We start from the raw sequence: 11,495 nt of genomic DNA on the forward strand, positions 1-11,495 counted from the left end.
ACACTTACAGGTAAAGTCAAAAGGATGAGATGGGAGTAGATGAATGCTACGTATCCGGACAAACCAGACAACAGGACAGGATAACCCTCTCTCTCTCACTCTCTCTCTCCTAGACAACTCCCCCATTCCTGATAACTACACATTCCCACGCGCTCATAAGCGCGTGCATCCCACGTCATCAGACACGTATTATCGTCTTCACGTGTTACGGATACTTCTCCCTCACCTCCCCACTCTACATAAAAACCACACCCCATAAAAACTGTAAAGCCCCTCTCTTTGCACCCCTTCAAAAAAAGAAAAAAACACAAAAAAAACCAAAAACAAAAAAAAGCAAAATCTAGAGGAACAGAGAAAATTCACGCAAAAACAGAAAAAGAAAAAAAATAGAGAGAGTGTTACCGTCGCGGCATCGACAAGCGCGTCTTCATCAGTCGTATGGCCACCACGATCACCACAACACTGAACGACCTGCCGGAGGCGATCGTGTCGAACATAATCGCCTTCGTCTCCGACGTCCGAAGCCGGAACTCCATCTCCCTCGTCTGCCGCCGATTCCGTGTTCTGGAGAGGGCCACGCGCACTTCCCTCGCGCTTCGCGGCAACGCGCGCGACATCCACCTGATCCCGCGGTGCTTCTCCGCCGTAACCAGCCTTGACCTCTCGCTTCTCTCGCCGTGGGGCCACGCGCTGCTCTCCTCGCCGGCGTCTCCGCTGGATCCCCTCCTCCTCGCCCTCCGCCTGCGCGTGGCCTTCCCGTCGGTTACCTCCCTCACCGTCTACGGCCGCTCCGCCAGCACTCTTCAGGTGCTGGCTCCTCAGTGGCCGGCTCTCCACCGCGTCAAGCTCGTCCGGTGGCACCAGCGCCCGCAGCAGTCGCAGCTCGGAGAGGACTTCTTCTCTCTCTTCGAGCAATGCTCTTCGCTGTCCACGCTTGACCTCTCCGAGTTCTACTACTGGACGGAGGATCTTCCTTCGGTTCTCGAGGCCTTTCCCGCCGTGGCGCAATCGCTGTCGAAGCTGGATCTGCTCGCGACTTCGTCCATGGCAGGATTCAAGGACGACGAGATCCGCGCCATCACCGAGGCTTGCCCCAACCTCAAGGAGCTTCGAATCGCGTGCAGGTTTGATCAGAGATACATTGGCTACGTCGGCGATGAGGTTTTGCAGGCCTTAGCCGCGAATTGTTCGAAGCTGAGCGTTCTTCACCTCGTCGACACGTCGTCGTTCGGGGACACTCGCGGCGATCCGAACGAGGACGGATTCACGGCGGAGGACGCGCGGATTAGTCGCGCCGCCATGGTTGATTTCTTCTCGGGGCTAAGGTTTCTTGAAGAGCTGGTTCTGGACGTTTGCCTGAACGTCAGGGACAGTGGATTGGCCTTGGAGGTGCTTGGCTCGAAATGCCCTAGGTTGAGAGCTCTTAAGCTCGGGCAATTCCATGGCGTGTGCTCTGCGGTCGGCTCGCAGCTCGACGGACTTGCGCTTTGCCAAGGGCTAGAGTCGCTGACGATCAAGAACTCGGCGGACCTGACGGACATGGGATTGATAGAGATTGGCAGAGGTTGTTGTAGGCTGACCAAATTCCATGTCCATGGCTGCAAGGAGATTACGGTCAAGGGGCTGAGGACGATGGCTTGTTTGCTTCGCCGGACTCTCGTCGACGTCAGCATCTCTTGTTGTAAGAATCTCGATGCTACGGCGTCGTTGCGTGCGCTGGAGCCGATTCGCGATAAGATTCAGCGGCTCCACATTGACTGCATATGGGAAAGCTCTGAAAATTTTGACAATTTGGGTGCGGATCACAGTTTTGATCTCAATGAAATGTTAGAGAATGAAGAAGGAGACGATGATGAGCAGAGAAGCAAGAAGAGAATGAAGTATGATCTGAATTCGGATTCTTCGTACAATGGCTATGACAATGGATTTTGGTGCAGCAAAAGCTGGGACAGGCTTGAGTATCTCTCTCTGTGGATCGGCGTGGGAGAGCTGCTTTCACCGTTGCCAATGGCGGGTTTAGAGGATTGCCCCAACTTAAAGGAGATACGGATAAAAGTTGAAGGGGATTGCCGGAGGCGGCACAAGCCAGCAGAGCGCGCATTCGGGCTGAGCAGCCTCGCAAGCTATCCCCAGCTGACGAAAATGGTGTTGGATTGTGGCGACACAATAGGCTATGCATTGACTGCGCCGTCGGGGCAAATGGATTTGAGCCTCTGGGAGAGGTTTTTCCTCAATGGGATTGGGATTCTGAGCCTCAATGAGCTTGATTATTGGCCCCCACAGGATAGGGATGTCAACCAGAGGAGTTTGTCACTTCCGGCGGCCGGGCTGCTCGCGGAGTGCCTCACGCTGAGGAAGCTATTCATACATGGGACAGCTCATGAACATTTTATGAATTTTCTGTTGAGGATTCCGAACCTGAGAGATGTGCAGCTGAGAGGTGATTACTATCCTGCGCCAGAGAACGACATGAGTACAGAGATGAGAGTGGATTCTTGTTGCCGTTTTGAAGATGCACTGAATAGGCGTCCCATCGATGATTGAGGGTAACTAGGAAATGCACAAAGTTTTTGTGGGAAGGCAATGTAGACAAAGTTTTGAGCTTTTAGTTAGTATGGTTATAACGATGAAATTTTGCAATATTTTAAGAGTATATTCTTCTTCTTCCTCTTCTTTTTATTATTTATTTATTTATTTATTTTGCTTTGGGGCCTTGTCCATCGTTAACATGCAATTGGAACTCTAGCAGGTGCAAAAGGAAACGAATCCAATTATTGCTCATTCGGCAGACTTTGATTTGATTGCACAAAAACGGATGGGTTTTGCACCATTTGAAATGAGGGAAAAAAAAGGCAATTTATGATTTTACAGTGATGAGAAAACTCATGATGACAGTATACATCTGAAGCCGAGAATACAATGTAACCCTCTACCCGAGTTTTCTATACACAAACAAGAGATCGTATATCAGCAAAGAGTATACTCGCAATCGAGCAGTCGAGTGAGTATCTCCTCACAGCTTGGCCTTTGATGCGGTTCTGCCCAACAATCTGCAATACATAGATCAATGAGAAAAACCAAAAATATGAAACAAAAATGTGAAATGAAAAAAAAAATAAAAATCCATCATTCCCATTGAAATTAAGCAATACTAACCTGAAATTAGCCTGCCAAGTGGACCTTCAGGAACCTCCAGCCTGGACCCCTCATTAGCAACAGCATAAACTACCTGGACAGCAGAAGTGACATGCTTGATACTCCAGAATTAGAATAATATAATTCTTCAATAATTAGTGACATAAAAAAAAAGGCAAAATAAGTGTATATTTGTGCGCATATACCCTTTCTGGTGGTACTCCCTCCCATGGTCTGTTTAGAGTGCAGAGTTCCCACATTATGACCCCAAGGCTAAAAATATCGCACTTTTCGGTGTAGGGTTCATTTCGAATAAGTTCAGGTGCCATCCATTCTGGAGTTCCTGCAGATGACGAGTCCTTAATGGGAGTTTCTGTCATTATTCTGGAGAGTCCAAAATCACAGATCTTCACTGTCCAATGCTTGTTCACAAGACAATTTGCACTTTTTAGGTCCCGATGAACCACTTTCATCCTGTGTATGCACATCAGCCCCCTATTCCAACAAAAGATTTGTCAGTACACAATTTGTATTCTAGCATTAATTATTATTATTATTATTATTTAAAAGAAAAACCCCCGCTCAGTGCCGAGACTCATATTTACTTATTGTCCGAAAATATGTTGGTGATATCATTCGATAAGGTGTATTTAGACCTCTGTAATAGCTCTGTCCTATAATTAGTTCAAGAAAATAAATTCTTGTCATCAGCAGGCAGATAGAAATACAACCAATCTCCAAAAGACAGCAAGTCTAGGGAACCATTAATTTTAAAGCAAACAGTGCAACAAGCCCCGGACGACGCATGTTTAAGAAAAGGTTGAAACACATGCTGTTGCGTGTTACTTTGTTTCTCTTCTCATGAAAAGAAGAAAAATTTGTAACTTTCTCCTGTCTGTCCTAACCAGTGCAGAAGTAAGCTACTACAGCGTCTTAATGCTGACCCTCATCATTTAAGTACACCCATCCCACCATCCTTTTCTCCTTACAGTGCAGTTCTATTTAAAATATCTTCCCAAGTACTCGCTAAAATAGATTTCAGACCCTATGGCGAGGTAATGACTGGAAAGGAGGCGACACTATGGGGTTACCAATTCCATCTCTTCCAAATTTACTAGCTTATATTAAAAGGTCGGTGTTGGATGTCAAGTACGTCACAAAGATGTCCAAGGTTACGACTAACTCTATGTGATGCCAAGTAATGCCTAGAGCAACAATGTGACCCCATGAAACTTTTTCTACAATCCCTTTTTTCTTTTTTCCTATTTTGGAATGTTGTTAGGTAGCCTAACGACTATGAGCCCTCCTCCAAACAGCCATTACCACGTTACATCTCAGCTAGAAAATTTTAGCACCAAGTCTTGATTTCACTAAATTTTATAGACTGACACGCTAACGTTCCCTTCATTTTGCCAACTGAAGTACACAAGATATTCAATTGCTTTCATTAATGGTCATGTTACAACGACGACTAAAAATATCGGCTCCCGTCATTTACTCTCTCCCTCTCTCTCTCTCTCTCCCTCCCGCTTTCTTTACACAACTATTCAACTGAAATAGTGTTTACCAAACAAGACCCTCTCCGCGGTCCTTTCTTCAGATGAGGATGTCAGTGAAACTGAATCTGGGGTTATGGTTCTTAAACAACCACTGTTGTGCATGAAACTGCAAGCTTTAAGCTCATCAAAATGTGATAGTGTGAATTCACAAAACACCACGCAGACTCTTTAACACAGCCTGAGAAAGAAAAATAAAGATCGTGTAATACAGATAGGATGAACACACCTGCATATATCTCGCAACATTTTTAGTTTTCTCCGCCAGCTAAGCCTTTTCTTTTGACCACTTAAGTGAATCAAATAATACAAGGATCCCATCTCCATATACTCGGTAACCATCGATAGACGTGGAGGCTTTGTGCACGCACCCAGAAATAAAATAACTGCAGGTATCAACATTCTTCATATCAAATAATTGTCAAAAAGAATGGGAACTTTGTCGTCAACTGAATCTTTTATATTGACCATCGTATGAAGCAATTATAGACACAACAATGTAGATGCATGAGTTGAAAACCAGCAGGTAAAAAGGTAGTACCATTGGGATGTCGAAGTCGGCTGGACAACGATACACGTAATACAAAGAGCAAGAGATTAGAAAACTATATAACAAACGAAATACCAGAGAAAAAACATTATAATAAATAAGTAATGGACTATAGATGATACCTAAGAATGGATATCTCATTGCAGAAATCTTCCATGTTTTCAGCAGTTAGATGTTGCTCTAAGAAAACCTTGATTGCTACATCTGTTCCATTCCAAACGCCACGGAAGACTTCTCCAAAGAACCCTAGATGTGGACAGTACAACAAAACCCAACAACATAAAGCAATCAGATTCCTTTCACTAAAAAGAAGACAGAAATAATACTTTTCCTGCATGAGACTACTGATTTTTCCTCGAAGCATTTACAATTTCTACGTGATTGTTAAAGTCGGTAAATATTCTTACGACAAGCAATTTTGATTCAAACCAGTTAAAAGACAGACAGAAATATGAAAGAATAGATTCCCAGTGTAAACAATTTATAGTCTTGCAGCCAACCAAAGAAATCCAATTAACTCACATGAACCTTCACAACCCAACTAACAAAACCCACTTTTTCAGGTTTGTTTGTCTCCTTGCTCCATTACCGCCGCGTGACCATCAAGCTCATAAAGACATTCTAATTATTGAATTTCATCAAACTTTACTTTCTTGCGCATTTAGGTTTTACCAACAATTTTATCTATATCCAGAGAAATACTTTCAGCAATGGAATCCCTACAAGTCAGATATAATCTCACTTAAAAGGTTATTTCCCCTCTTCTCTAATAGCTGAAACATAGCAGTTGACATTCAAACTCCTAGAGATTGGATTGTCTGGGCCACTATTTAATGCAAAATGGGTGTAGAATGGACCTTTTTCCATTTTCATGCCAAATCAGCTACCAACATAAACAGGTATCAGGTGGTAGCACTAAGTTAATACCCTCCAAGCTTCTACTTAATATTGATAATGTCAGTATATTGTACAAAGGGAATTGAAAAGAACTACAGCTCAAGAAAAAAAAAATCAATCTAAACAGCAGCTAAATACAGTGGTTAAAGAATAGTATGGAGTAAGAAAAGAAATAAGTGGTTTTCAAGCCAAGTAAAGTACTAAAAGTGATACTAACCTATGCCAACACGAGTTCCGACAGTCAACTCTGAGAAATCAATATTCCATTCTTCGTAAGGTAATAGAGGCTTGTTATTAAACATGGAAGATTGAAGAACTTTATTCCATGTTGAGACCAGTTCATCATTCGCCAGATAACCTGAATGTCCACTTCTCTCAGAAATTTGACGCCTATAATCATGTGGATATGAGGGTAATGATATTGCCTTCTGAGATATTTGTTCCTGAATGAAGAGAATATAAGATTTTCCATGAGACGATTCATCATACCATCAGGATAAGACTTTATACATAAGTGGCATGCAAAACAATTAACACTCAAAAAAAAAAAAAAAAAAAGCTAGGGTGCTTCCGAGGTTCCTTACTTAATAAAGCACTACCACAGATTTACCATACAACGACATTCATAGATTGTGGCCCGTTCGCTTTGCGGGTTCGAATTGTATGGTTTTGAACCCTTGGGTTTGAACCTATATGTAGGTTTTCTGTTGTCCAAACTGGCGTTTGGTAGTGTAAAATTAAAACATGGAATAAAACATCACATTAGAGAATAAAAGTTTGAATTGGTGTTTGGTTAGTGTCAGAATTGTGAGTAAACAAAAAAAAGTACCATGGTTTTAAACCAGAATTCTGTAGCAAATAGGTTCAAAGTTTCAAACCCGTGAGAACTTAAGGGGGGTTAAGTTCAGAATTTTGGGTTCTCAAGATCTCAACCAAAGTCCAAGTTTAAAATTTTTACAGCCAAACACGGGTTTAAAACCAAATACTAGGTTCAAACACACTTGAACCCTTAAAACAAACGGGCCATTTATCCACCCCCAAAAAAAAAAAAATCTTAGATCACCTCATTATTTTCCAATAAAAACGCGCTTCGTAAATTGAACAGACATGCAATTATACATCCATAAGAATATATCAAAAACCTATAGTCATCTCAAAAGAAAACAAGCTTCATAAATCGAACAGACTAGCATTATACATATACCTAAAACCTATAGTTGCCTCAAAAAGAAAACTCCAGTGACCAACCAATCTATACGGAGGAAAAAAAACGAAAGAAAAAAGAAAAACCCACAAGTGCAGTTGCTTAGCTAAAATTACTTCGTTGATTAGCCACCATGCTAGTAGATTCTAGCAAACGTACATAAACATGCAACAAGTTCATTAATTAAAAAGATAAGTCAATTCTGTCCACATTATGAGTTCATAAGAAGTAGCACAAATAAAAAACAAATAAATAATGATTCGACAAGGCAAATGCCTAAAAGATAATCTGAATCTGCTCCAGCCAGGATAAGAGAAAACCTACATTATTTTGTAGATCAGAACTCCTATTTCTGTCGTCTAAAGACACGTCCTCGCCTTGCTCTCTCAAAAGGCGATTTTGCTTCAATGTTTCATTCATAGCCCGAACAGCCCTGTGAAAATTCATTAAATACTGAGTTATTGAGCCTTACACAAATAACTCCTTGTCAACAAATCAAACGAAATTGCATTACATTAAGTGCCCCAGCCAAAGAGAATTAATAAGCTTTTTCAAGCCAACTATTCCAAGGTACCACCCAAGCGCACAATAATAGTAAAAATAAGAAATGAAAAAAAAAGGGTAAAAGAAATAGACTCTTGAAGATTGCAACAACTATACAGAAAGACAACCAAGTAATACATGCCCCCAACTTCTCGTATAAGCAACCCTGGACCTGAAAGGTCCCAGCAAGATGAACTGCCATTGCCTCAGCATATAATATTCAGGAAGCGAACTAAAACCAGAACTAACAGAAATTATAAAAGAATGTCACTCATCTCTTTCCACATGCAAATATGAAAGAAATTCTTTATAAAAAAAATGAAAAGCACTACATATAATATTCAAATAGCTTGCTTAAGACTATGCAGTTTTTCTACTTTACTGTAAATAACCCAAATTTAAGGTTATTTTCTACTTGCATGGCGAGTAAAGCTTTTCTCCATGATTCAGGATTCCCTTCCCTCCAACCAGACACTTCAGTACTGCCATTTCACTTGGAGCCAAAACCCAGCAGCTAGTCAATGAACAAAGACACGCAATGCTGAAAGGTAAGATATCAACAAGCGGGAGATTCTAAGGTAATAGGCCAAAAGCCACTCATTCACCTAGTATTGATCATTACAAGCATTGAGATCCCCATTGCAAAATATATCCTGAACTCCAAACCCACCATTATTTTCCTGAAAATCCTCAAAAAATATCATTGAATAACCATCTAACCCAAAAACTTTCTTTCTCACAATCAAACACTATTCTCCTAATTTCTTTATTCTCTTCTAAACCCAGCAGCCTTTTCACTATTTGAAATGCTAAGCTCATCAACCCCCAGTTATCTCCTTAAATGTTTGATGAAATCACTTCATAAGATTGATCACCTCGTTTACAATTTGCCCTCCTACGAACTGAATTCTTTGTTCAGCACCTTTTCCAATTTGTTCCAAGCTACCTTCTCTCCGTTATCAGAGTTCTACTAAATTCATTTACATCTTCCATATAATCCAACTATCAAGTCCACTTCTGGATTTCCTTTTCTTTTCTCCAACCTAATATCTTTAGTGTCACACCTTTGAAAACGCTCTCTTGGACAGGACAAATGACAATACGAATGTTTGGGGTCTTATAATTGCTTTGCAGCAACACTACACCTTCTCAAAACTTCAACGCTCTCTACACCTTCTCAAAATTTCATAATTGCGTTGCAGCAACACTACACCTTCTCAACAGTAAACCATTCTAGACCACGTATAAAAAGTTTTGATTCGGGACTAGACCATGCTCTCTACTTTTCCAATTGCTATTCAACATCTATTATCCAAACTTTTTCTTATTAGTCCATGTATAATTTGTTTTGATTCGGGACTAGACCATGTATAATTACAAAACAGCTTTCTTTCCCACCTCCACCTCATTTCTGCCATAAGAGTTTATTCTAATCCCACCCAGTCTCTATTTCTAAAGTGACAGCCAAACATCAAGATTTGATATTCTCAAGCAACTCCATGATAGAAGTGGCATAATGAATCATGAACTGAATCATGCCAAAATCTTGAGGTACCATCCTCCTTTAATAAAGTATCATGCCAACACCTGGGAATATATCTACACTTCCGACAGAATGGGAACATCATTTACTAACGAAGGAGCTCCGCTTATTCTCTTTCTTTCCAACTTGCTATGCTCCCCATCAGGAGATCATCAGTCTGAGTTTCTATACCAGCAATTAAACAGATACCTTTTCTTCTTCTTCTTCTTCTTTTCCCTTGTTTTTTCTTTTGGTTTTGGATAATAAATTATGTGTGTGTCTGTTATATACATGTCACACGCACACTTATTTCAGATTAAAAGACATGTGAACTTGCCCAATAAATGCCAACCTCATGAAAACCATCAAAAATATGCAAAAGAAAATGTCAAAAAATCCTAATTCAGATAAGGCAGTAGGAAAAGAAAAAAACTTTGAAGATTACCAACAAACCAAAGTAACTAAAATCCAAAAAAGAACTTTGAAATAAATTAAAGGGTTGTTTTATCCCAATGAACCTGAACAAAACGAAATCATACGCAATATAAAATCGAGTAGGGAAACAATTCTATAGAGTGCTTTGTCATATACGAGGCCAAAAAATTCTCAAATAAGAAAAAACTGCTATTAAACGTTATGAGTTATGACACAAATATCAACCTCACTATATCATCACCAATTTCTGGCGTGATGCTAATGCTTCTTCTTCTTATCCTACGAGCCTCTGATGTTGACGCACCATCTGACCTATAGCTGCATTTTAATTGCAATGAAAGCAGTTTCAGAGCATGAGCCTACACATTTCTCACAGCACTAAGTAAGCAATCCAGAACATACCAAATCTAAAGATAAAAGAATAGCTCAAAGACTAAATAATTTTTGACAAATAGCTGGACAGGGTACAGACAATGTAATCTAAAATCAGAGAAAAGTGCACCAATTCATGAAACTTTTGCTTATTTACCGACCAATAGGTCATTACAAAGACAAATTACTAAGCATATTCAAGTATTTAGTTTCTTACTTAAAGAGATTGTAGGACCAAAAAGAATAAAAACCTTGATGTGGACATGTCATCAGCATAATCTCTAAATGACTTTCTATCACCACTAAGCATGGACCGTCCACGGGCTCGGAAGGAAGGATGTTCTGGACTGCAAAACTAAAATACTTTAAGAAAAAACAAACAAAAACAACAAAAACTATGACTGAATGAAACCATGGGCATTGCCTCGCTTGAGAGCTAAAGGCCTTAAAGCCAACTATACACACACCCACACACCCACCCACCCACACACACACACACACACACACACACACACCCCAAAAATGCTGAATTAAAGACCCAATAATGTCGAGCAAGTTAGACTGTTTGCCAGACGAGAAAGATAAACGAGTAGATGAGCAAAATTTGATATCATCAGCAATGAAATACAAACATTGAAGCAAATTGTAATTTCTTATTCTAAATCGTTACATGACTACTATCCAACCCCCTGAAAACCAACTTTAGCACTGCCCCCATGGATCAGAGGCATGCGCATTGCAACAAGCAAAAACAAAAAGTAAACAACAAATTCAAATAAACTTTGTAGCATGAAAAAACATGCAGCTGAAAACCTTATGATTTAAAACAGTAAAGTTCAATCAAATTACATCTATGCAGTGAACAAGGGGACTCCAAAATAACCCAGTTTGTTACTATAAACATAACAAAGAGGAGTCATCCTCGATGATTCAAATTATCTTCAAGCTGGGAAACAAGCAATAAATGAAAAGTTTGAATGTTGCAGTCCTAGCATTGTGCTGGGAAATTTGGCTAGAAAGAAATAAGAGAATATTATTAGGGTGGTGAAGACTTGGCATTAGGATATAGTTTAGTTTTGGGTTGCTTTATGGATACATCCTGAAAAGGATTTTAGGAGTGTTCTATAATCAGAGTTTGTGAGCATTAGAATTTCTTTTATCTAGTTTCTCTGTTTATTTTTATCTCTGGTAGATTTCTTGTACTCCCTTTACCTTATTGTAATTTTGTCCGCTCTTAAACAATTTCCTTTCTTATCACACACACACACACACACACACCCC

General features: G+C 40.3%; 2 protein-coding genes across 2 annotated transcripts in view; one reads left to right on the plus strand and one right to left on the minus strand.

Moving 5' to 3' along the window:
- Nucleotides 1-219: 219 nt before the first annotated feature.
- LOC21393642 (F-box/LRR-repeat MAX2 homolog A) lies at nucleotides 220-2,631 on the plus strand. The gene has a single exon (XM_010106093.2). The coding sequence runs from the start codon at nucleotides 439-441 to the stop codon at nucleotides 2,542-2,544; it is 2,106 nt and encodes a 701-aa protein (XP_010104395.1). The 5' UTR covers nucleotides 220-438; the 3' UTR covers nucleotides 2,545-2,631.
- A 139-nt stretch (nucleotides 2,632-2,770) lies between these two features.
- The window catches only part of LOC21393643 (serine/threonine-protein kinase EDR1), a 12,670-nt gene continuing 3,945 nt past the window's right edge, over nucleotides 2,771-11,495 (minus strand). The window contains exons 8-17 of the mRNA XM_024170796.1: nucleotides 10,466-10,561; nucleotides 10,068-10,160; nucleotides 7,667-7,775; nucleotides 6,356-6,581; nucleotides 5,364-5,487; nucleotides 5,233-5,252; nucleotides 4,921-5,077; nucleotides 3,342-3,630; nucleotides 3,157-3,229; nucleotides 2,771-3,050 (exon numbers count right to left, since the gene is read on the minus strand). Of these exons, the coding sequence (XP_024026564.1) occupies nucleotides 2,968-3,050; nucleotides 3,157-3,229; nucleotides 3,342-3,630; nucleotides 4,921-5,077; nucleotides 5,233-5,252; nucleotides 5,364-5,487; nucleotides 6,356-6,581; nucleotides 7,667-7,775; nucleotides 10,068-10,160; nucleotides 10,466-10,561 (1,270 nt within the window). The 3' untranslated portion in view covers nucleotides 2,771-2,967. The remainder of the gene's footprint in view (nucleotides 3,051-3,156; nucleotides 3,230-3,341; nucleotides 3,631-4,920; nucleotides 5,078-5,232; nucleotides 5,253-5,363; nucleotides 5,488-6,355; nucleotides 6,582-7,666; nucleotides 7,776-10,067; nucleotides 10,161-10,465; nucleotides 10,562-11,495) is intronic.

Source organism: Morus notabilis, unplaced genomic scaffold, assembly GCF_000414095.1.
Source record: "Morus notabilis unplaced genomic scaffold, ASM41409v2 Scaffold830, whole genome shotgun sequence".
Taxonomy (NCBI): Eukaryota; Viridiplantae; Streptophyta; class Magnoliopsida; order Rosales; family Moraceae; genus Morus; species Morus notabilis.